This window comes from Dreissena polymorpha, chromosome 5 (assembly GCF_020536995.1).
Source record: "Dreissena polymorpha isolate Duluth1 chromosome 5, UMN_Dpol_1.0, whole genome shotgun sequence".
Taxonomy (NCBI): Eukaryota; Metazoa; Mollusca; class Bivalvia; order Myida; family Dreissenidae; genus Dreissena; species Dreissena polymorpha.
Window position 1 is genome coordinate 3,347,387 of NC_068359.1, and position 27,544 is coordinate 3,374,930.

Genomic DNA, 27,544 nt, shown 5'->3' on the forward strand with positions numbered 1-27,544 from the left:
AAGGACACATAACTCTCCAAAGAATATCGCAACAAACACAAAAAATATTTATCCTTAATGAAAACTGAGCGACGAGTTTGTGACACTAAATACACTTGCACAGCATGAAATACCAACCAACAGAGAGTGTGATTCCAGTGTTACCCCACAAACAGTCTAAAACGTAAAGAAGCTCACCTGGTAAAGGCAAGGACTGGGTCACAAGGTCATCTATGTTGATGTCCGCCATGGAGACAGCGGAGTCCAGCTGGATCGGTAGGGAAAGGGACCCCTCATCCTTGCTGACAAAGCGTTCACAATGTGAAGTGCCTCTTGGGGATTTGCACACTTTGGGCTTCAAGGGTTCTAACTCCGCATGATCTACAGATTCATTGCCACCTTTCAGTAAGGACTGTTTACCATGCTTGTTGTCTCCCTTGTTTTTCCTCATCATTTCCAAGGTAAAAAATAATGCCAAGTTTCTACTTGAGCAATCACACCTTGAAAGAGAGGAATTTTTAAATCTGGGCCTACACAGAGAATAGCCTGATTTACCAGACTGGTTACTCGAACCACTACTTCCTGACACTTGACTGTCTGCCCTTTTTACCTCATTAGTCACACATGTCTTTCCTTCATTCTCCTCTACGTTACTTAAAACAGTTACACCTGAATCATCACTTATTCTTTTCACAGGTTCCTTCCCCTTGCTTACATTCCTCAACTGAGTTTCAGAGTTTTTCTGCAGTCTTTTCTCCCAAGAATATGTAACAGATCTATTACTAATCTGATCATCAGTAATTTCAACTTCATTAACATCACTTCCAAAAGATTCATTACCAATATCACCTGATTTTTTGCTATTAGTAACATCCGCACCTGATAAGGCAATCTGGTCAGCACAAATGGGCCTATCACCGGGATCACCGGGATCACTGTTCGCTGTCAATGCATTCACATGGTCAATTCCAGATGGACTTGAGACTTTCAGCACTATGTTACAACCGGGAATTCTAGCCAGGAAAGGGAGCACAGCATTGCTTGGCAAGTGGACTATGTCTTCAAAGTTCACTTCCAAGACCCTTTCGAACACTTTTAGATGACCTTTCACAATGTGACAGTCTGGCTTAACCTTGGTCACTATGGTGTAGCTCTGCTGTTGACCCTGTTAACAATCAGCATAGAGTACATTTTTGGTTGATTAATACAATCAGCTTTTTTCAGTTTTGGAGGACTGGGGCCGTTTCATGGAAACTGTGCTTGCATTGGATGGGAGATCAAAACTAAATCCTGGTTAAAGATCAGCTTGAAAAGAAAAACATTTGAAAACTATTCCTGAGGCACTAAACATTTAAGTCTGACTTTTACATACCCAGGGTGCCTTAAAAATTCGTTGCACTTTTATTGCGCTCAGGAACACTCCCTGTTGCACCAAATTAAGCCGCTAAAATGACTGCAGCAGATGGACATAGCTACTGTGAAAGCTTATCTCTTATGTCACAATGTTTGTTTTTTTAACTCCTGAAACCTGAAACCAAAAATCAATCACTGCGTAGCTATTCCCCTCAGCTGGAATTTTGCTGCACTTTCAGCTCTATTATACAAATTTTAGGGATAAAAATGAACCAGTTAGCACTGCATGTACATCAATACTAGCTGTATGGAGAGTTTGGAGACCAGACACACAGAAAGGATGAGATGATCATAATATTTTGTTCACAATCAAAAAGCAACCCTTTAAGGCCATTGATAAACGTATTCAAAGTTTCAGGATTAATAATAATGAGTTCTGAGTTTCTTATTAATAACAAAACCAAACAATGACAAAGGTGTAAAAGGAAACACCACATTTGAAGATGGTATTTCCCAAACCTATCCAATGTCCCACTTATAGTCATTCAAGTGAAAGTTAATGTCTTCAGTCCTGGTGTCCAATATCACTACCTTCCTCAATTGAACTATGTTCTTTCAATGTGTGAACAAAACAGTACTTGCATGTTGTCAAGTTTGTCTCATATATTATTATTATCAAGGAAAGAAGGCAACTTTCACTTGAGGTATAATCCATTTAAGATACTTGAAATGTAGCAAAAACACTTAATACCTCACAGGGCGATGCATTATAATATACATAAATAAGTGTTCATTATGTTCCAGATTGTTTGATAGACCTAAAGTGTGTTGATTTCAAAACTACTGTTTTTCTATTGATTCATCCACTCGTGTCAATTAAGCAAACCCCTGAATAATTGGTATTAATCTATTCAAATTTATGTTAACTTTTTGTACAAATTAAATGAAATCATACCATATTAATACATTTCACACAAGCAAATTTCGACCCTAGAGGCATCATCTGAGCCTTATATACTGAACATAAAGATATTTACATCCCTTGATAATTATTGAACATGGTGGAAAATATGTTGGTGTTATAAATATGACAATCTGTTTAAAGATTCTTATTAAGTTCTAAAATAAATCTGAGTGTGTTATAACTTGTTCTTGTTTTTCTTAGTGAGCAAAACTATAACCATTGCATACCTGAAAAGTTTGAAGTTTCAAGCCCAATTTCCTGTCTGCAGTTTTCTGCAGAATTACCTCCCTTTGAAGTGACCATGTGATCAGTTCTGGTTCCTGGCTTAATGTGTACAGAAGTGGATAAGGGATAGAAACTGGTTCCATGCCATCCTTCAACTCATAATGGCTGCTAATCACCTGAAAACACAGATAATTTACTTTTGAAGAACATGTAATTTTCTTTAATTTTGGTTTGGTTATTGTTTTGTTAATCTACATGCACACTTACACACACACATTTATAATAGAAGAACTTTTAATCAAAGCGCTTTAGGCACTGAAGTTGTTCGCTATTGCATAATCTTACATGCAACTCAGTTTTCAAAATTATGTTATGTCTTTTTATCTTACAAGTTTGAAATGAACATAACCCATTCAAATTTATAAAGTGTTTTAATGTACGTGATTAAACAAGGGTATTGCTTGACAATAGCCTTGTTAAATCACGTACATTAAAACACATCGCGTTTAAATCGTACAAATAAATAACCCGGCAACGAGAAACTATTGCGAATGCTTTATTAAAGAAAAAACTAATCCTCAAGTACTTCGCAGTAAGGTACCACGACGTGGGCATTTACAGCAATGAACACAAAACATACATCTCCACATTCCTGATCTATTATATAGTAACGCATATATTGGAATCAATACTTCTTTAAATACATAGAAATAATAATTAATTTAATATTTAACCAGTACCTTTAAAAAGAATCACCAATATATACAGATATAGACTACTTCGAAGCCTTAAAGGTTTTATAATTACCTCCCCTGCAATGCAAAATATATAAGAAAACTCGCATTCTATGAACAATAAAAATCTAAATATTCCTTTCTCCGATTTTTTTTCTAGTGGAATTCGATTTAAAACTAACTGCATATCTACATTTAAGCAATGAAATGAGCGATATAAAAAGGTTTTCTAAAAAATCTCGCGTTTACTTGTATAAATTACCTCACTTAAGCTTAACGGAATATCAAAAATACGTTCATAGACAAAACGTGTGTTTACAAGGTCTCTATAGCCATATAAGGAAAACTGCCCCACCCACTGGCAACCATATTTTTCAATGGACCGGAACCAGTTTTGAACTCAACCAACATATCATTAAGACAGACATATAGACAAAGTTACATTAAGATTGGGCATTAAATGTGACTTGTACAGTGTTTACAAGCTTGTTCTTTTTTATGACCTAGTGACCTAGTTTTTGAGCCAGCATAACCCAGTTTCAAACTCGATCGAGATATCATTGGGACAAATCTTCTGACCAAGTTTCATGAAGATCGGACAATAAATGAGGCCTCTAGAGTGTTTACGAACAAATGTGGACAGACAAAGACCAGTCACAAAAGCTCACCTGAGCAATCAGGTGAGCTAAAAACAAGAGCTGTCACCATAGGACGACATATGCCCCTTATAAACGCTTTGATAGAAGTTATAGCATTTTTCGAAACCTAAACTCAGATTTCGAAACCTAAAGTGGACATAAGTTCAAGGTCAAGGTCACAGGGGTCAAAATTTGTGTGCTTATGGAAAGGCCTTGTCCATATAAACATGCATACCAAATATGAAGGTTATATCTCAAGGGACATAGAAGTTATGAGCATTTTTCGTAACCTAAACGCAGATTTTGAAACCTAAACGCGGACCCTATTTCAAGGTCAAAGTCACAGGGGTAAAAAATGTGTGCGTATGAAAATGCCTTGTCCATATACACATGCATACCAAATATGAAGGATATATCTCAAGGGACATAGAAGTCATGAGCATTTTTCGAAACCTAAACACAGATTTCGAAATCTAAACGCGGACCCTAAGTTCAAGGTCAAGGTCACAGGGGTTAAACATTTTGTGCGAATGGAAAGGCCTTGTCCATATACACATGCATACCAAATATGACGGTTATATCTCAAGGGACATAAAAGTAATGAGCATTTTTTGAAACCTAAACGCAGATTTCGAAACCTAAATGTGGACCCTAAGTTCAAGGTCAAGGTCACAGGGGTAAATTTTTGTGTGCATATGGAAAGGCCTTGTCCATATACACATGCATACCAAATATGAAGGTTATACATGTATCTCAAGGGACATAAAAGTTAAGAGCATTTTTCGAAACCTAAACGCAGATTTCGAAACCTAAATGTGGACCCTACTTTAAGGTCATGGTCACAGGGCTAAAAAAAATTGTGCGTTTGGAAAGGCCTTGTCCATATACACATGCATACTAAATATGAAGGTTATATCTCAAGGGACATAGAAGTTATGAGCATATTTAGAAGAGTTGTCTCACATGTTACATGACCTTTATTCATGATTGTTTGCAAGCCTTTTTACAATATAAATATAAGGAAAACTGCCCCGTCCCCCTGGCAACCATGTTTTTCAACAGACCGGAACCATTTTCAAACTTAACTCACGTATCTAGGAAACAAAAGTTCTGACAAAATTTAATGAAAATTGGGCCAAAAATGTGACTTCTAGTGTGTTGACATGTTTTCACTATAAACATGTAGAGAAAAATGCCCCGCCCACTGGCGGCCATGTTTTTTCACCGATCTGGACCATTTTCAAACTTGTACGAGAAATCAATAAAACCAATGTTTTGACCAACTTTCATGATGATTGGGCAAAAATTGTGACTTCCAGAGTGTTTACAAGGTTTCTCTATAGCCAAATAAGGAAAACTGCCCCGCCCACTGGCGGAAATGTTTTTCAACGGACCGGAACCACTTTTGAACTCAACCAACATATAATTAAGACAAACATTTTGACAAGGTTACATGAAGATTGGGCATGCATAAAAAAGTGACTTCTACAGTGTTTACAAGTTTTTTTCGTTTTTTTGACCTAGTGACCTAGTTTTTGACCCGGCATGACCAAGTTTCGAACTCAACCGAGATTTCATTGGGATGAAGCTTCTGACCAAGTTTCATGAAGATCGGACAATAAATGTGGCCTCTGGAGTGTTTACGAACAAATGTTAACGGACGGACGGACGTACGACGGACAAAGACCGGCAATCAGGTGAGCTAAAAAGACAGGAAAAAAATAACTTGCAGAAATGCAGCTGTCATGGTGCAAACAGCTCACATGCAGAATTTTAACAAGAAAAAATATATACTTCAGAAAGATGTAGCTTTGAAGCCATTATGAGGTATACACATATATAACTAGTCACGAGTTATATCTTTCTTTACCACTGCACTTGGCACTCTGCCTTACAACTATCTATACTCACATAAGTTTGAAGTGTTTTTGTGTTCATTTATTTCCTGTTTTTAACAGCATTTATCAATTATGCACATTTTTGTTGATGCATTGAATTGGCGGCTAAATTGATTAATGTCTAATTTAAGCAATTTGACAAAACTAATACACCCTTAATTATTATTCACAAAATACAAAGGAAGTTAATAAACAAAACAAGAGATGTGTTTGTCAGAAACACAATGACCCCTATTACGCCGCTTTGAAATAAAATTTCAATATATCATTTTTGGCAGGTTTAGTAATTATCTTCCTTTAAAAGCCTATTACTTCCCTTGGATTGTATTTTTTTTAGTTTTGACCTTGAAGGATGACCTTGACCTTTCACCACTCAAAATGTGCAGCTCCATGAGTTACACATGCATGCCAAATATCAAGTTGCTATCTTTAATATTGCAAAAGTTATGGCAAATGTTAAAGTTTTTGGACGGACTGACGGACGGACGGACAGACAGTTCAAATACTATATGCCACCATACCGGGGGCATAATAAAATTCAAGCACTCAGTAAAAAAAATGTCCTTCACAAAAGATACCAAACTGCAGAAAATATGTGAACAATAAAGCTTTCTATAGATGGATATGTAATTCAGAAGTTATTATTCATTTGATGACTCTTATATCGATAATCTCCCAATAAACAAGAGATGTGTTTGTCAAAAACACAATGCCCCCTATTGCGCCGCTTTGAAGCCATAAATTTGACCTTTGACCTTGAAGGATGACATTGACCTTGACCTTTCACCACTCAAAATTTGCAGCTCCATGAGATACACATGCATGCCAAATATCAAGTTGGTATCGTCAATATTGCAAAAGTTATGAAGAAGGTTAAAGTTATGGTTAAAGTTTTTGAATTTGTTTTTTTGACCTTTGACCTTGAAGGATGACCTTGACCTTGACCTTTCACCACTCAAAATGTGCAGCTCCATGAGATACACATGCATGCCAAATATCAAGTTGCTATCTTGAATATTGCTAAAGTTATGACCAAGGTTAAAGTTTTGGTTTAAGTTTTGGGACACATATACACACACACAGTGACACACACACACACACACATCTAATGACAGACAGGCCAAAAACAATATACCCCCGATCTATTTAGTTAAAATGGTTTTAATCAATAATTAATTTTCTAGCTATATAATTTAAAGTGTTTTTCCTAGGCCGCATAATTGTGATTTTTATCTCATAATATTAGAAAAATTCATGAAAAAACTAGTCTAGTCGGGATTTATGTCGCACACAAAATGTGCGAGATGATTTGTCGAAAATGCCCCCCCAAAATTGGATATGATTATTAAATTTTTCCAAGTTTACAGTACATGAATCGAACTTCCGTTTTAATTCTGCTTTCTGATTGGTTGAATCAAATATAGGCAGGCTGTCAAGTGACCTTTTTTCAAAAAGTAGGAAAAAATAGGAACTACTTTTGCAAGAAAAGTAGGAAAAAAGTAGGAAAAAGTAGGAACTTTTCCCTCAAAAGTAGGAATACATAATACTTATTTTTTAGACACAGGTCCAGGAAACATAGCTTGAAACAGAGCAGGAGTGCCATCACATGTTCTGTATGGATACCCACTTGAAGCTACCTTAAGGGCCCAGAAGATTTCAGCCTTTTGTACCTGTTCCTTGTGTGATGGATGTACTTGCATACAGATAGATTTATCCCCACAACCCTGAGAGCTGCTTGGCTTTTGGGCACTTCCAAACAAACGCTTTTGTGAATTATCATGCATGTATTTCATGTTTTCCTTGTGTTTTTATCCATCTGCATGAATTATAAGTTGATTAGCACCAGAATTACTACAAGATGGACTTCATTCAGACAGTACAATATCTTGCAAACTCATTGCCGGTATCTCTCTTGCACCATGATCCCAGTGTTTTTCCACTGTTGTCCAACTTCTCCATCCATGAAGGGTTAAACTTTGTTTTCCCACTAGGAATTTTAGCACTTATAGTGTATCTATGATAATTAAGTTTCAAGCAAAGCTACCCTGATAAAGAAGTATACATGTAATTAGATGCTGTTCATTTTGGTGTATCATCAAATAAGTGGTTAGAGGTCTGTGTATCGATATACAAATGGTAATTATATTGTGCATGTTATATCCTTAAGCAGAAGACCAAATTTATTTAGTGATACACCAACTTGTTGTACAAGATTAATACTAATATATAAAGCAGTGTAAATGCTCTGCTACAGCTACATTGTGAAACCTTTAAATTGACAATAGGGTGCAGTTATAATGACTTAAGTTACATTCAAAATGACTGGTCATTGCAGAGCAGATTATGCAACTGGAGATAGGACCTTATCACCTGACATCTTTTATGACAGCATTGATTGGGCAATGAAACAGTTGCACTACATTGTTTATTCCAGTTTCAAATAATGGCTTTTACATTATTGATGACTTTGCGGGAGTGTAATAATGCCGTTAAATAATTTTAAAACTTCGCTTTAAAGCGGGTATATACGATTTTTATATGTGCTGAATTGTAAAATATTGATACAAATATGTTATAATAACACACACTATGCAAGAAAAATGATACATTTAAGACGAATTTCATAAAATACAGCAAATACAAATTAGCGCCCCGAGCCGATTGTGACGAAGATAATTCGTAATTATTTTCCTACAATAACCGATGGATTCGTCTTTTTTGTAAGTGTTCATGTGTCGTATGAATCGATATCGTTGCAGAAATTTCAAATGAACCGTTAAACTAAATTTAGATTCACATCGTACATGCATGATATATATGCTGGCGAATTCGGCTGTACAGCCTTTTTCGATTTCAGAATTAACTATCTGGCTTATTTAGCATTTTTCAACACATGTTCTTCTTAACTTTTATTTTAGTTTATATTGAAATATATGTATAATAAGTTTTTTACACATTTTATATTTATTACTAAATATTTGACAAGATCATATATACCCGCTTTAACACCTTGAAGTTACCTCACTAGCTATGGCATCATTAGACAAGAATTGTGTTTGTCCGAAACACAATGCCCACTATTGCGCAGCTTTGAAATAAAATTTCAATGTATCATTTGGCAGGTTTAGAAATTATCTCCCTTTTAAAGCTTATTACTTCCCTTGGATTGTATTTTTTAACTTTTGACCTTGAAGGATGACCTTCACCTTTCACCACTCAAAATGTGCAGCTTCATGAGATACACATGCATGCCAAATATCAAGTTGCTATCTTCAATATTGCAAAAGTTATGGCCCATATTAAAGTTTTCGGACGGACACACACACACAGACAGACAGACAAATGGACTGACAGTACAACTGCAAAATGCCACCCTACCGGGAGCATAAAAATGTATCAGGGCATTTAGGCTCTGTGCATTTATCTTTAATTACTAAACATGATGTACCTATGATATCAATAGAACATCATATCCGTTGTCATGTAATACAGAATTTATTACATTATATTTGTAAATGATGAAAAATCGGCAAAGCATCAGTTTTATCTTTTTTCCAATAACTTGTGTAATAAATTCCATATTACATAACCACTCATACAATACATGTATCTCTATATCTCTACATTCCAAACAGCAATATCATGTAAACATGCATAAGGTTTGGTCAAATTGTTGTCAATGGAAACAAAATAAAACTGGAATAAACAATGGGTTCCCTCAGCTCTTGCATCACTGGGAACTGTGTAAGGTAGTGAAGTCTGCAGTGTACAAATGCTAAGGAAGTAAACAAGGCACTATTGTTACTTAAAAAAAAAACTTGTCAATAATTTTAAAAGTTACATAAGAAATAAATATTTATACTCCTGAAGAGGTGCTAGCAGACAGTCAGCATGGGTTGTCAGGTCTCATCTAGATGAATGCACCTTAACAGGGATACAGTCATGCCATAGATTCATTCATCCTGCAAGTTTACTAAATAAACTCTTTAAAAAAAAATAATTCTCCATTGAAAATGAAAAAGTAGGAATAGTAGGAAGATTTGGTAAAAAAATAGGAAAAAGTAGGATCCTGATGAAAAAGTAGGAAATAGTAGGAAAAAGTAGGAGAAAGTATGACCGCTTGACAGCCTGTATAGGGCTAACATTTTAGCCAATCAAAAAAATAATGATTTGAGATATTTTTCAGTATTGACAAGTATTCAAATTGATTTCAAAGATGAAGTCGTCTTCTACACAAAAAAGTGAGGATTGCACATTCATGGATATCAAGGATATCTCCTGACAAAAGAACAAAACACAACAAGAGATGTGTTTGTCAGAAACACAATGCCCCCTATTGCACCGCTTTAAAGCCATATATGTGACCTTTGATCTCTAAAGATGACCTTGACCTTGACCTTTCACCACTCAAAATGTGCAGCTCCATGAGATACACATGCATGCCAAATATCAAGTTGCCATCTTCAATATTGCAAAAGTTATCGCAAAACTTAAACCAAGGTTAAAGTTTTGGGACAGAATGACAGAGTGACAGAATGACAGAATGACAGACAGACAGGCAAAAATCAATATACCCCCAATCAGAGCTCCAGATAAAATTTTCTGAAATTCTTAACGTTACTAACAGATTTTCAAAAATAATTCTTAACTCTGAAATTTTATTCTTAACGTTACTACTAAGTTTTGGAAAATAATTCTTAACTTTTCTAAATGACCTAAAAATAAATAATAATGGTTATTTTCATGCAAAAAATAAAAATAAACATACTAGCAACTTCATTTAAACAAGTTCAACCGTGTCTATTCAGTATTATACAATTTTATTTTTCAAATACCTTCATATGCCCAAACTTAGCTAAAGAAACTTCAGCGTACAGTAAGTTTATATAGTATTGACATACCTGAACATACCTATAAAGTCGCGCCAATCAAAAATCATAAAAAGCGACATTTAAAGTTATGGTAGCCAGAACTAGCCCAAACTGTGCTTAGATTGCATGCCTTCGATGAATTTTTACATATCTCACAATTAAAATGGGTCTCCCCTTCAATCTTTTCAACGATTGGCCACGGGAATTGTCCCTTCCACTCTTTCAATGTTTTTTTGTTTAAGTTTGGACCCGCCGTGTCGCGTTTTTTAGCTTTTCCGACTGTTTCGGAAACTGAACATACAACATCGTATAAGATCTTTTCTATAATGTCTTACTTAACATTCAACTTTGGCCCACTTTGCGTACAATATGTAAAAAGCGTGTTTTTGCACGCTTTGCAGTTTTTTAGGAAGCTCTCTGGGCGCCGCCATTGTTTTTTGACAGATAGGCTGTACACGCCGCTTATATTGGAAAAAATGCGCTTTGTTAAACAAACCTGATAACCATTTTATATAAGCACCGAAGAGATCTTTAATACGCGAAAAGAACTAAAAAAAATCATTCGTAACTTGATTTTGTAATTCCTAATGGTACGACAAGATTTTAAAATAAATACGTAACGGACTTGAAAATAATTCGTAATTACGAAAATACAACCCTTATCTGGAGCTCAGCCCCCGATCATTCAATCCGGGGGCATAAAAACACCATTGCCTAATGATAAAAATGAGTAGATTGCATGATGTGTGAAACCATAGTTATATTTAAAATTTGGGCAATTTGGTGCCAGGAGTTCCTGACCAAAAAAGCCAGTGTCACAAATTTACCAAAAAAAACATAAGCACCCTTTATTATGAAGGCACATTTACACTATAATCAGGACAAGGAAATTGATTCGAAATCTTTACAAATAGCTTTAATATATAACTTACATGTAGTTGATTTATAAAACTGTTAACATGTGTAACATATATCATGACATATCAAGGAAAGAGTACTGACTGACCAATGTTTTCATACTATACATATACATACAAAATGTGATGTACTAAATAATCATGCTGAGGAAATCTTTTACATTCAAATCTCATATACATTTTTATCAAAATAGCAATGTGGAAAAACTGTGCTTTACATGTATATTCACCACTATACACCCACATATCTGTTCATTGTGGTTAGATGTGATACAAATGATTGCGTTTCAAACCAACCAAAATGGTGTCACCTCTCAAAATAAGCAACATGAAAAACACTAAAAAGTTATTTAAAAAAAAACAATATAAGACCACATGTCATTTAATTTTGAGATATAAGTTTTTTTTAAATTTCCTGCCATTTACTAATGATGCACACTGCAAACTATAAATGGAAAAATATATATATGAATCTTGCATACCTGCATTGTATTGACTTGGATTTAAATCCATCATCCGTACCAAATGGGTGGATGCACATCAATAAACAACAAAAACAGTTTCATTATATATAACTGAATTTTATATAGCAACTTGTTCATAATACATATAGTATCATGTATATCCCATGCCAATCTAAAGAAATAATTACACTTCCTTGTTTTTAGTTATAACATTGATTCACCAAGCATATTATATTTACCGCTTAAGTTAATCAACATTTAATTAATGTCAACAAGCAACAAGTCCAATAATAAGCTCTCAGTGACAGTATCAACTATCAAATCATGTAAACCACTTGTTATAAAGTTATTATATTATCACTGCACTCTGAACAATTATTTCTAAATTCTCATCCAAAAGAATTACTTGCTATAAGACAACAAGCGTGCAAGCATTCCACTTGAGCGATCCAGTCATGTCAATACTATAGCCCTGTAATAAAACTACACACAATCAGCTTTTACAATGGGTTCTTAATTGTTTTCGCCATATTAAAAAAATAATCATTCCATGTCCAGCACTCTGTGTAAGCCTTAAGTAGTTATTTGGTGAGAATAAATATCTAGAGAATAATCTTAAATTTAACATTAAAGGGACGTAATCAGTGTATATAAAGCTTTCCTTAAAGTTAACCTTTGTTAATGAAGCTTGACTTGAAAACCACTTGTCATGTATACAATTGAGAGATGGTTAACTTATGATAATATCCCAATACTTGTACTTGTCACAAGTGTCCGGATACTCAAAATGGATTCTGACACGTTACTGAGTGAAAATTTCATGTAGCTCTGATGAAGTTTTATTTACCAACGCACACATTCGCACATGGTACAATGTACTGCCAATTTTAAAGTAGCAAACATCTTCTAGGAAACAAAGTTCATTACAGAGATACTTACCCTTTCAGTGCTGGAACCGAATTTTGAAGGCCTTTGCAAACAGTTTGGATCCAGATGAGACGCCACAGAACGTGGCGTCTCATCTGGATCCAAACTGTTTGCTATTCTGATAGTATTCTTTGAAAAAAAAACGAAGAAAATGCTAATTTTTGAAATTCAGCAGAAGACATTTTAGCAGACGACAAATTTCCCAGCATGCAAAGGGCTAACCTTAATACTAATCATAGCACTTTAAAAATGATGTTTACCCTTCAAGATGATCAACTAAAACGATGTGCATCCGTGAAGATCATCCTCGTGTCATTAAAGCGAAGCTAATCTATCATCCTGGTATTTAAAAGGGTCGTTTATCCTTTAATCCTTCAAGACATTGCAGTATCAATACAGGGATGTTTAACATTCAAGATCATCCCAAAATCATGAAAAGAATTTATCCTTAAAAAAATACTTCTAGAATCATGCAAGGATGTTTACTCTTTAAGATAATTCCATTGTTTACCTTTGAAGATTATCCTAGTAGTAAAGGGTTAATTGTTAATTCGTTCATAGTCTGATTAATCACAATATCTGTACAGAGAAGTTTTGCTTACTGTGAATCATATATAAGTATCATTTTCTATGTTGAAATTTGGTATCAATTTCAATATCATGTAACTCAAATCATGAAATTTCACCAACTACTGATCAAACATTCCCAGGGCAAGTCCAGACCTTGTTAGCAGTGTACTAGAATTGAGTGCACATACGAATGCTATTAACCGAAAGATTCATACTGGGCTCACAGTTCGGGGTAGAACAAGCACAAACATGACCGGTCACAAGTTAGATGTGGCCTGGTTGGGATTCAAACTCGCAATTGGACTGAGCTACATGTAGCAGGAATATCAGTATTATTATAGGCGATTCATCAAGGATTTCTTATGAGAAAATGTTTTAAACAAGCGATGTGTTTGTGAAACACTATGTCCCCATATATTTGACCTTTGACCTTGAAGAATGACCTTGACCTTTCACCACTCAAATTATGCAGCTCTATGAGACACACATGCATGCCAAATATCAAATAGCAATCTTAAATTTGCAAAAGTGAAAATTAAATGAGTGATTTTGACACATATATTTGACCTTTGACCTTGAAGGATGACCATGACCTTTCACCACTCAAAATGTGCATCTCCATGAGACTCACATGAATGCCAAATATGAAGTTGCTATCTTCAATATTGCAAAAGTTATGGCAAAAGTTAAAGTTTTCACAAACAAACAAACAAACAAGAGATGTCACCATAGGATGACTTATGCCCCCTATAAACGCTTTATAGAAGTTATGAGCTTTTTTCGAAACCTAAACGCAGATTTCGAAACCTAAACGTGGACCCTAAGTTCAAGGTCAAGGTCACAGGGGTCAAAATTTGTGTGCGTATGGAAAGGCCTTGTCCATAAACACATGCATACCAAATATGAAGGTTATATCTGAAGGGACAGAGAAGGTACGAGCATTTTTTAAAACCTTAACGCAGATTTCGAAACCTAGACGCGGACCCTAAGTTCAAGGTCAAGGTCACAGGGGTAAAAATTTGTGTGCGTATGGAAAGGCCTTGTCCATATACACATGCATACCAAATATGAAGGTTATATCTCAAGGGACATAGAAGTTATGAGAATTTTTTTAAACCTAAACACAGATTTCAAACCTAAACGCTGACCCTAAGTTCAAGGTCAAGGTCACAGGGGTAAAATTTTGTGTGCGTATGGAAAGGCCTTGTCCATATACACATACATACCATATATAAAGGTTATATCTCAAGGGACATAGAAGTTATGAGCATTTTTCGAAACCTAAACGCAAAGTGTGATGGAAAGTCGGACAGACAGACAGACGGACAGTTCGATCACTATATGCCCCTTTTTCTTCGAAAGGGGGAATAAAAAACAAACCAACCAACAGACAGGGCAAAAACTATAGTGGTGGGGGACATCAAAAGATGAAATATAATAAATATATATGCTGTTTACTGGTTTATAAATGCATTTGAGTCATATATTGATTTCTTTAAAAGTAATATTCAACAATTTCGCAACTTAAACAAGCCCCAGACAGTGTGATTGATAAGACAAAAATGTCTTAAAAGCATATAAAAAGTTTGCCACTTTGTTAGCATAAGTATTTTTATAAATCATGCATTCCAAATCCACTTGTGAGGGAATAGGTTTGTTTATTTTAATTAAATTATTTTTGTTTTACAATAATTCAACACCAGTGCATGCAGTAGATTTTATGACAATTAAAAGTAATTAAACTTAATCTTCAGAGTTCTAATATGAATTATGGCACACAATTAGGTAAATATTTTCACCTGATATTTAATACAAGCTATGATGTTAACTCATAATGCATATGCAAGAAAATAAGAACTTTTTTGTTAATTAAAGCTGCTTTCAACAAAGCAACTTCATGTTAAATAATGTTTCCAAATACAACACAATTAAACATTAATACATGTATACTGGCTACTGAACTTCACAGAGATATTATAAATACTCAATGAAAAAAAAAGTTGCATCAACTTACACAAGTTCCCACTTAGTAGGGAGAACGTTTTTGTAAATGCTTTCAGAAATTTTCAGAAAATGAAAATGGATCATAATTTGATATATAACAAAGAAGAATATTAACATACTAGCACCACCATTAACACCATCATCATGATCATCATCAGCAGCAGCAACAGCAGAATTCTCACAAATGTAAACGGACGTACACTGTACCATGAACTAGTGAATTTCTGCCCATTTCAATGGAGCGCATAATGCTTTCAGAAAGCCAGTCTTAGCCTTAAGTATCAACATAATCATTTATTGGTGCCACTGTTGTCATCTTCATCATCATAATCATTTATATCATTATCATCATCTATATCATACCTTTTTAGTCAATAATCTCTTCTTATACAGTCATATCACAAAACAAAGGGACATGACTGTTGTTCTGTAAGATCAATTACAGTTGACACTATTGTAACTAAATTGTCTTTGTGGTATGGCCAAACAGCGTTTTTTAAAGCTGCTTTTGAAAGTGCATGATGGTTTTTAACTGACTGTACTAATGTAACAGCTCTTAGTGAAAGCCAAATGTATTGATAAAATAAAAGATAAAGAAATCCCCACTGAATCAGCAGCAGAAAACTTGTAAATGATGTCTCCTATTTAACCACAAGCAGAGAAAAATCCAGATAACACTTTCTTTCCAAATAAAATATCATGAAGTATAACCAGCTAAGTATTAACCTATAAAACAAAACTTTCAAAAGTGCAACAATAAGAATTGATAAAGCACATGCACCCTTGAAAAGGTAATAAAGAGCCAATCCAAAGTTTATCTTTTTACTGGTTCTGCAGCCTTCTATCATGACTCAGTTTAAATACAATCCTCTTAGATAACTCACATTGCATTCCTAAATTGGGCTTAGTTCTCAAGTTACTACAGTTCCATTGCCTGAATATTACAATTTACGATAAAAACGATAAAAACGTAAACTCATCAAACTGCGTAAGGCACTGGGTTTTAAAGCAAATTCCATTATTGTAATCCAATATTAGCTTATTGGCTTAAAATTGTGATTTTACACTTAGGTCATATTGTTCACGGGTAGTAGTTTTACTCCGTTCAAATCTAGCTCATTATGCCGTTACCATGTTAGGACTTCTAATTTGTTGCTGGCTGGTACAACTTGGTACCCATTCCAGGAGATAAGGCATGATCTATTAGAAATAAAGACAATTATGAAGTGGAATATAACATTTCTATCTTTCTACTGACCATAATCCATGGTTTATAGCGATGATAGTGTCAACTTTCAAATTTCATTAATTTTAAAGGAAGTCTAGAAAATGCAGGTAGAGCAATTTAAGGTCAAATATGAATAAATAATGGGTAATAATTTTGTCAGGGCATACTAATTTGTATATAGTATGATACCTTATGAGCATAGTAGGAATGAGAATACAAAATTTTTATCAATTCTATAAAATGTAAACCACATTAACCAAATGTCCTTTAAAAGATTGAAAATAGACCTATGTCCATTCGTGCATTGTAACACTCTCTGAAATTTGTATTTTGAAATATCTAGCCTGTCTGGCTAATTTTTTCTTCCAAAGAACTATTTTAGCATTCCCATCTTATAAATAACAAGAGATGTGTTTGTAAGAAACACAATGCCCCTTACTGCGCCGCTTTGAATTTTTTTTTTTTTTATCATATCCCTTTAAAAAATATAACTTCCCTTGTGAAAATGACCTGTACCAGCCAAATGATATAAAATAGAAATTATCTCCCTTTAAAGCTTGTTACTTCCCTTGGATTTAGTTTTTTGACCTTTGACCTTGAAGGATGACCTTGAAGGATGACCTTGACCTTTCACCACTCAAAATGTGCAGCTTCATGAGATACACATGCATGCCAAATATCAAGTTGCTATCTTCAATATTGCAAATGTTATGGCCAATGTTTAAGTTTTCTGACGAATGCACAGACTGACAGACAAACAGACGGACTGACAGTTCAACTACTATATGCCACCCTACCGGGGGCATAAAAAAACAAGAGATCCTTGATGGCCCTTAAGTGAGCTCACCTGCATTCATTTTTGTTGAAGACTGACCTGATGTTAGGCACCAACTTAGCAAGAGAGCAGCAGGATAGACTTAAATGAACAAGACATGTGTCCATAAGGCACACATGTCCCAATATTCCACTTTTGTATAGAAACATGGTAGTGTCAAACACAAGCTGTTTATGAACAAATCTGATTTTTGACCTCTCAGCATGACCTTGAACTTTGAGTTAATGAGACAGATGATACATGCATGACTCTCCATGGTCATCATTTGATGTCCGTTGTTTTAAAATTAAATGGTGAATGAAAAAGTTACAGCCTGGACAAGCTGTTTTAAAGCCAAATTTGACCTTAAACCTCTTCTGCGTGACCTATATCTTTGAGGAATAAAAACAGGTATTTACACTTGAAATATTGTGTGCTCATGGTTGTCATAAAAGGTACGTTATCTAAAAATAGTATGATTAACAAAGCTATTGTCAAGCAATATGGTCCCCTACCAGCTCCACCATTGTCAGAAATTCCACCATTTTCAGATTAAAAAATAAATAAATTTGGTTGCCATAGCAACCACAATTCTTGACGTAGGAACAAAATGAAATGACGTGCATAATGTCCATATTGCCATCTATCCATGTTGCAAGTTTCATGAAAAAATATTAGAACTTTTAAAGTTATCGCAGGATCCAGAAAAGTGTGACAGACTGACAGACAGACTGACAGACAGACAGACGGAGTGCAAACCATAAGTCCCCTTCGGTGAAACCGGTAGGGGACAATAAAAAAGTATAGAACTAATAAGCTGTTTTATAGCCGATATGGATCTTTCAAGTGTGACCTTTAGACCTATAAGTAAGACATTGACTTTTGAGGTTAATGTTGTAATACTGTCCCCTCATGCTTGTCCTATGCGGTAACTTATCTTCAAACAGCATGATGACAAAATTACAATCAGAACAAGCTTTTGCCTTATGACGAAAATTAATATGATCTTTGAAGTCTTCAGTGTGACCTTGACCTATGAGGTAGGGAGACTAGTTTTAAACATATTGATGATGAATTGTATTTGTGTAAGCAATTTTAAAATCCATCAATATATTAAACAGTTATAGCAGCGACTGAAACTTGCCAAATTTTACTTTTGACCTCTAGATGTGACCTTTCCAATTGAATAAAATTGCAATAAACAAGAGCTGTCACCACAGGTTGACATATGCCCCCCTACATAAATGCTTTGATAGGAAGTTATAGCATTTTTTGATACCTAAACTCAGATTTCGAAACCTAAACGCCGACCCTAAGTTCAAGGTCAAGGTCACAGGGGTCAAAATTTTTGTGCGTATGGAAAGGCCTTGTCCATATACACATGCATACCAAATATGAAGGTCATATCTCAAAGGACATAGAAGTTATGAGCATTTTTCGAAACCTAAACAAAGATTTCTAAACCTAAATGCGGATCCTAAGTTCAAGGTCAAGGTCACAGGGGTCAAAATTGTTGTGCGTATGGAATGGCCTTGTCCATATACACATGCATAAAACATATGAAGGCTTTATCTCAAAGGACAAAGAAGTTATGATAATTTTTCGAAACCTAAACGCAAATTTCGAAACCTAAATGCGGACCCTAACTTCAAGGTAAAGGTCACAGGGGTAAAAAGATTTGTGCTAATGGAAAGGCCTTGTTATATACACATGCATACCAAATATGAAGGTTATACCTCAAGGGACATAGAAGTTATGAGCATTTTTCGAAACCTTAACGCAGATTTCGAAACCTAAACGCGGACCCTAAGTTTAAGGACAAGGTAACAGGGGTAGAAATTGTGTGCGTATGGAAAGGCCTTGTCTATATACACATGCATACCAAATATGAAGGTTATATCTCAAGGGACATAGTAGTTATGAGCATTTTTCGAAACCTAAACGCTAAGTGTGACTGAAAGACAGACAGATGGACGGACAGTCGGATCACTATATGCCCTCCTTTGGGGGCATAAAAAGGAAGAACTGTGACAATTCTTCATCGAATAATTATTGGGGCAGATTTGATATTTGTCTCATATGTTAAACAAGGGCTGTTTGTAAAACATGCATGCCCCCCATATGGGCTCTCCGTTGTAGTGACAGCCATTGTGTGAATATGTTTTTTGTCACTGTGACCTTGACCTTTGACTTAGTGACCTCAAAATCAATAGGGGTCATCTGCGAGTCATGATCAATGTACCTATGAAGTTTCATGATCGTAGCCATTAGCGTTCTTGAGTTATCATTCAGAAACCATTTTACTATTTCAGGTCACCATGACCTTGACCTTTGATACAGTGACCTGAAAATCAATAGGGTAGAAATGCGAGTCATGATCAATCTACCTATCAAGTTTCATGATCCTAGGCAAAAGCGTTCTTGAGATCATCCGGAAACCATTTTACTATTTTGGGTCACCGTGACCTTGACCTTTGACCTAGTGACCTGAAAATCAATAGGGGTCATCTGTGAGTCATGATCAATGTACCTATGAAGTTTCATGATCCTAGACATAAGCGTTCTTGAGTTATCATCCGTAAACCATTTTACTATTTCGGGTCACCGTGACCTTGACCTTTGACATAGTGACCTGAAAATCAATAGGGGTCATCTGCCAGCCATTATCAATCTACCTACGAAGTTTCATGATCCTAGGCATAAGCGTTCTTGAGTTATCATCTGGAAACCATTTTACTATTTCGGGTCACTGTGACCTTGACCTTTGACCTAGTGACCTGAAAATCATTAGGGGTCATCTGCGAGTCATGATCAATCTACCTATCAAGTTTCATGATCCTAGGCCTAAGCGTGCTTGAGTTATCATCCGGAAACCATTTTAATATTTCGGGTCACTGTGACCTTGACCTTTGACCTAGTGACTTGAAAATCAATAGGGGTCGTCTGCGAGTCATGATCAATCTACCTATCAAGTTTCATGATCCTAGGCCTAAGCGTTCTTGAGTTATCATCCGGAAACCATTTTACTATTTCGGGTCACCGTGACCTTGACCTTTGACCTAGTGACCTCAAAATCAATAGGGGTAATCTGTGAGTCATGATCAATGTACCTATGAAGTTTCATGATCCTAGGCCCAAGCGTTCTTGAGTTATCATCCGGAAACCACCTGGTGGACGGACCGACCGACCGACAGACCGACATGAGCAAAGCAATATACCCCTCTTCTTCGAAGGGGGGCATAATAAGCATAATAATAATAAAGTGCTAACAAAATACTCAACAAGATTTTACCTGATGACCTACATGTAGTTTTTAGAGATTAGAAACACAGATTTGAACTTGGCCTAAATATATAATGATTGAGTCAAAATTGTGGCTTCTTGAGAGGTAACATGGGTTTTCTAAGATTTTACATAGTGACCTTGTTTCTGTACCTATGAGACCCAGATTCTAAAGAAAGCTAGAAAATGACAATGTTAACTCTTTCAGTGCAGGAACCAAATTTTGAAGGCCTTTGCAAACAGTTTGGATCCAGATGAGACGCCACAGAATGTGGCGTCTCATCTGGATCCAAACTGTTTGCTATTCTGATAGTATTTTTTGGAAAAAAATCGAAGAAATGTTAATTGTAGAAATTCAGCAGACGACATTTTAGCAGACAATAAATTTCCCAGCATGCAAAGCGTTAACATTCTGACCAAGTTTCATTGAAATTGAGTCAGAAATGTGGCCTCTGGAGAGGTAACAGTTTTTTCTCTAAGATTTGACCTGGTGACCTAGATTTTTGACACACATGAACCAGATTCAAACTCTGCGCAGATAAAGTTATTATTAAAATTCTGAACAAGTTTCAAAAGATTAACTAATAATAGAGTCTGTAGAGTGCACAGGTGGTTAGCATGTGGCTATGATATTAATAAGTGAAAACATCATGTTGAATGATGAATAATCATATTATAATCAACAATCAACTTTTCTGAAAAAAAATTTCACTATCAAATATATATATAACAAGGTATCCAACTTTATTAATTCTGTCTGATCGATGTTAAGTAGGTCATGCGAGTTGTGTATCGTGTTATTACTTAAAATTTGACCAAGCATTTGTCCAGATTAACATTCTGATTAAGTTTTATCAAGATTTAAGAAAAAAAAAAGTGGTCTCTAAAGTAAAAAGATAAAAGGTGATGGTGTACCAATCACCATGCACGGAACACCCAGCGATCATGCCGGACATGGGGTGATCATAAAAGCTCACCTCAAGAAGTTTGAAGTCAGTTTTGCAGAAACAAATGGCAATAGGATATCTGATTGAAATAATGATAACAGTTTCACAGATTATTTTATTCAGGTAAAACAGCATAAAAAGATAGGAAATTTTTGTTTATCCCTTAATTTGGTAGATGATCATTGCAAAACAAACAATAGTGTATCCCTACTTGGGAATTTCAGTTGTGCTCATGAAGGTATTTCTTCAGAAAAACTGCAAAGAAAATCTAAACTATCTGGTGGGTTTTAGTTCAATATGATGATTTAATTGAATGTGCCATGACAAAGTGCAAAGAAGTAATGCTATTCTACAACCCGTTGCAGACATGGTAATCAGTTAAACTGATTTAACAAAACATAATCATTTTATCAACAGTTTTTGGTGATATTTCTAAAGCATATTCTACATGATAATTCTTAAGATCCTCTCCTCTCTTTTTTGCTGCATTAAGTTACATTGTGATTGTAAACACTATTGCAACATGTATCACTTTCATACAAAACTTTTTCAATCTGTTATAAAACAGTTCTTACATAAATATTGAAAATTGACTAATTAATATGTATGATTTTTGTTTGTTTTATGTTTGTAAAGCTGCTCTGTCAAGCATTGGGCTTCACACATTCCATGTAGCATTCTGATGAGCAAAACTGACTGCATGCTAAACACTTAACAATGGAGCATTTCTGGATATAACAAACTTGCAAGGAACTGAAAGATTACCAATTGTCTGTTTACTTATTATGATGGAACATTAGTGGACTGTAACGAAAATGCAATTATTGAGAAGAGTTGATGCATGTCTGTAAGTTACAAGCAGCTATGGAATAACAAATGTCAAATGTGAAATCATGTTGCAGGAGTTATTGATGTTCATACTGATAGTTCAATGGCAATAAAAAAGATGCAAGCAAGAAAGCCCACTCAGTTTAAAGACCATTGTGATGGGTGATGATGACTTTGTAAGATACTGCACTTACTAGCTTGTTTTATTATAGAATTTTCTGTTTATTGTACAAATAAGTGTAAGTTTTGTTCGATTATACATTTATTTAGCACAGTAGCATAATTTGTGAATTATTTAAATTGCAAGAGTGTCTATTACACTTCTTAATATAATTTTTAATCCACGCATAAAAACACTGACACATCATACTGTTTTTGTGCTTAATCTGCAGTTTACGTCATAAGCAATTGTTTAAGCCAGCTTTAAATTCCTGCGGCTCAAGAAAAATAGAAGAGCTTTGTCACAGACATGAAGAATACCCCGACATGCGGCATTTACACAGAATATTTTGCATGTTGTCTTCACAAAAAACTCACTAAGTGACCCCTTGACCTATTTTTTGACCCGGCATGGCCCATGTTGGAACTTGACCTACAAATCATCGAGATACAATTTCTGACCAAGTGTGGTGAAGATCGGATGAAAACTACTTGAATTAGAGAGCGGACACCATGCTCAATGTGTAAAACGTACTAAGTGACCCCATGACCTAGTTTTTTATCCAGCATGGCCCATGTTCGAACTTGGCCTTAAGATCATCTAGATAAAACTTCTGGCCAAGATTGGTGAAGATTGGATGAAAACTACTTGAATTAGAGAGCGCACAACATGCTCAATGTTTAAAACTCACTTAGTGATCCCGTTACCTAGTTTTTGACCCAGCATGACCCATATTCATACTTGACCTAGACATCATCTAGATACAACTTCTGACCAAGTTTGGTGAAGATTGGATGATAACTACTTGAACAAGCAAATTCGTTGAATTGATATCCCCCGCCAATATGCTTCTGGACACAAAAGTGTTATATTTGACACTCAAAAAAGCATTTTTTAAAGATACAAAGGGCCATAACTCCTTTATTATCCAATGGTGTACAATGCCATTTGGCGTGCATCATCCTCTTATTCATATATATACTCATACCAAGTTTCAATGAAATCCGCCAAAGCACTTCCAAGATATGGCTCCGGACACAAAAAAGCATTTTTCCAAGATACAAAGGGCCATAACTCAATTATAAACAGATGGTGTACAATGCCATTAGGCGTGCATCATCCTCTTATCCATATATATACTCATACTAAGTTTCATTAATTAGAGAGCGGACACCATGGTGATGTTTGAAACGCACTAAGTGACCCATCGACCTAGTTTTTGACCCGGCATGACCCATATTCGAACTTGACCTAGACATCATCTTGATACAACTTCTGACCAAGTTTGGTGAAGATTGGATGAAAACTACTTGAATTAGAGAGCAGACAACATGCTTAGTGTTTAAAATGCACTTAGTGACCCCGTGACCTAGTTTTTGACCCAGCATGACCCATATTCGATCTTGACCTAGACATCATCTAGATACAACTTCAAGCCAAGTTTGGTGAAGATTGGATGAAAACTACTTGAATTAGAGAGCGGACACTTAATACGGACCGACCAACCGACAGACTGACCAACCGATCAACAGACCAACCCACCGACCGACCCAACAGACAAATTCACTCCTATATACCCCCTTATCTTCGTTTGTGGGGGAATAAAAAGTTCACAATTTTTTTTTGACATAAGCTCTGACTGTTTGAAAGATAAGCAAAACATATTGTGTCCAAATGTGTCATTTCTTGTCTGTGTGATTTTGAACAGTACATGACGGGTATGCACTACTTACAAGATAGCTGCAAATACTCCGGGGAGCATTGTACCATTAAATTAATTAACATTACTCAATTACATATAGTTTTTGATTGACATATGCATTGGTTTCATTTACAATGATTGAAACCTGGGACCAAAATAATGAAGTAAGACACCTTCTTTCTTTGTCTAAGCTGAAGTAAAAATAAATCCCTTAATTTACCCTTCTTCTTTTCCACTTTAAAAATTAAAAATTAATGTCGATTGACATCTCTTGACACATGTGTATGTACGAGATCAATAAAACACAGTTGCAATAATAAAATACAAATATTTTACTTTTTTTCTCTTGCCCATGAGCGCACTGTATTTATAAACACAGATATGCTTAAATGCAAAATGCACTAGAGGGCACGTTTATTTCAACCTTCTACCACCTTAACCACCTCACATGACCCTTTTTCAAACTTGGGCCAGACATCTTAGGAAAAAAGGTTTTGATAAAGACTCATGAAGACTGGATTAAAAAAATGTACATTCCTTGGTGGTAAAAATGCTTTACTATAGCCATACAAGGAAAGCTGCCTCACCCCAAGCAGCCATATTTTCAATGGGCTAAAACAATTGTCAAACTTGGTTGAGACATCATTAGAACAAATGTTCTAACCAATTTTCAGGAAGATTGGACAATCAAGCGGCTTTTAGAGTGTTAAAAAATGTTGTTCAGAAATCATGTGACCCAGTTTTAAACTCTTCTGAAATTTTATGAGACAAATATTCTGACCAACTTCTTGAAGATTTGACTATAAATGTTGCCAATAAATCAGTTACAAGGTTTCACTATAGACATTTTAGGTAAGCTGTCACGCATCATGGTGGCCTTGTTTTTTTAACAGACCTACATTTTCACACTCTGCCAAGCTAAGACATGACGAAAGCCTGTCAGACTTTGGAGATGAAAATTTCAAACAGACGATGGTTAAATGCAAGCTCATCAGACAGGTAATTTGTGCTTCCAAAGATTGTAACACACTTGCAGTTTACACAATAACATTATTTAGTGGTTGCCGGTTCATGATATTTCCTGAATTATAGAGAATACCCTAATTTTCTTTTTCGGGCCGAAAACAAGATATATCATACAACAAGGGATGAATTTCATTTTTCTTTATTCAAAAGCAATTAAAATAGTCAACAAACAAAAAGTCACAATGAATCTCACAATCATAATAATACAGAGATAGACAGTTTGATATATCAAAATTGATCGCTTAAGTTAATAATATTCAACAGACCAGGGCTCTCGCAACTGGGCAACTTTGGCGACAAAGTCAATTAAAGTTTCAAAACTTCGCCATGTTCCGACCTCACAGCAAAAAAAACTTCTCCTTAATTTTCGCTTTGCTGCATTTTTAAAATGTGTCAAAATCCCCAGGAATACACAACGGCTGTCAATGGAATTGAAACCACGCCTCCGGGCGTATCTTGATTGCCGATACAGCCACCGCTGATTGTAACGCTTGGCGACATCAGCCAATGGAGCCTTGTTCCAACACAGTAGCGAGGGATTACGTCCGATCACGTGATCCCGCTAATTGATAGCTAATTGAAAGAAAATATCGTGTCAAGATGACACAATAAACCTTTTAATGCAGGCATGTGCCCTTTGTTGTTTGCCGATATATTAATGGAGTAGAAGGGTGGGACACAGTATTATGTGAAGTTGGAATATGACATCAATTTGGGAAAAAATCGTGTTTTTTCAAAAGTGCATTATATGCAGTTTTATATGTTGTATTTAATTAGTTTGAAAAATAATAATTAATACAGATACTTGCATATACATGTATAATAGCATCATTTAAATTAATTTTACTGCAAAACTGGATTGTTTATTGATTATTGTAAAAATCCTCATGAAATGAAACTGTGTCCATGCGGCGCATGGACACAGTTTGTAAATACAGTAAAAATGATGAAAATACAATCACTGTTAATGAAAGTCATGGAAAATTGCTTATTTAGCTTGTAGTAAAGATAAAATAATACAAAAATAAATTCAGATCATAAAATGAATGGTTTTGTTTGAGAAAATCACCAAAATGATGTCCATTCCCAGTTTGATGTCTTATTCCATATTCACATAATACAGTGTTGACTGGGTATATTTAATTGTGTTTGATCGTATTGATTGTTTTTGAAAACTGTGAAGTATTTTCGACTCTGTGCAATATGAAATAAGGTAAGTCGGTAAATGAGTAACAATAATTATCACTGTGTTATAATTGCGATTCGGTTTTGGGAATTTGGTTATTTCTGTTTCATTTTCGAATGAAAATTTTATCAGTAAACATGCCTCTAACGTCCTGATTAAAGGACAAATCCCCAAAGCCTAGTTCATACAAACGTTCAGCTCAGCAGTCCGAAAGTGTAGATTCACCTTCTAAAAAGCCTAAAGCATTTTCAAAGGAATTAAGTCAGAAGTCTTTCGACTGGTATGTTCAGGATACGAATGGACTGTGGCATTGTAAATTATGCAGAGACAGTAAACATGATAATGCTTATGCTAAGGACCACGAAGTCCCCGCTAAAACAACGAATCATGGAAGGCACGCTGCATGTAAGTATACTTGTTTGATTAATTTTCATATAAAACGTAATTTGTCTTCATCCGTATACATTCACGTTTCACTTCCCCAGGTGTGATATCGCACGTGGCACTTTCTACTTTAAAATGTTTGTCAATCAGCGTGCTTATTGCCGTTGAGGGAGATTAAAAAATATTCTTGGGTAAGAATGATTTATGGTTCTTGAAGCTGACACAGGGGGGCACTTATCTGTCCCTTGAATTATTTTGACGGGGCAGATACATTACAGTCCACGCGTTTTCCCCCAAAAACGAGCTCACTCCGCGTTTTTTTCCTGCTAGCGAGTGTTTACGCGGAGTTTGAAAGCGAGATAAAACGCGGCGTGCCGCCGAGTTCTTTAATACCCGCGGGGTTTATTACTTATGCCTAGTTGGTAAATGCAGACATTTCCGTT

General features: G+C 35.4%; 1 protein-coding gene across 2 annotated transcripts in view; it reads right to left on the reverse strand.

Moving 5' to 3' along the window:
* LOC127832254 (uncharacterized) overlaps positions 1–27,544 on the reverse strand; it is a 79,446-nt gene that overhangs the window by 48,986 nt on the left and 2,916 nt on the right. Inside the window, exons 1-3 of one of the 2 annotated variants that reach the window (XM_052357581.1) lie at positions 12,062–12,554; positions 2,524–2,697; positions 178–1,144 (exon numbers count right to left, since the gene is read on the reverse strand). In XM_052357581.1, the coding sequence (XP_052213541.1) occupies positions 178–1,144; positions 2,524–2,697; positions 12,062–12,067 (1,147 nt within the window). In that variant the 5' untranslated portion in view covers positions 12,068–12,554. Of the gene's footprint in view, positions 1–177; positions 1,145–2,523; positions 2,698–12,061; positions 12,555–27,544 lie in introns of those variants that run through there. The other variant, XM_052357583.1, reaches the window with a different exon arrangement.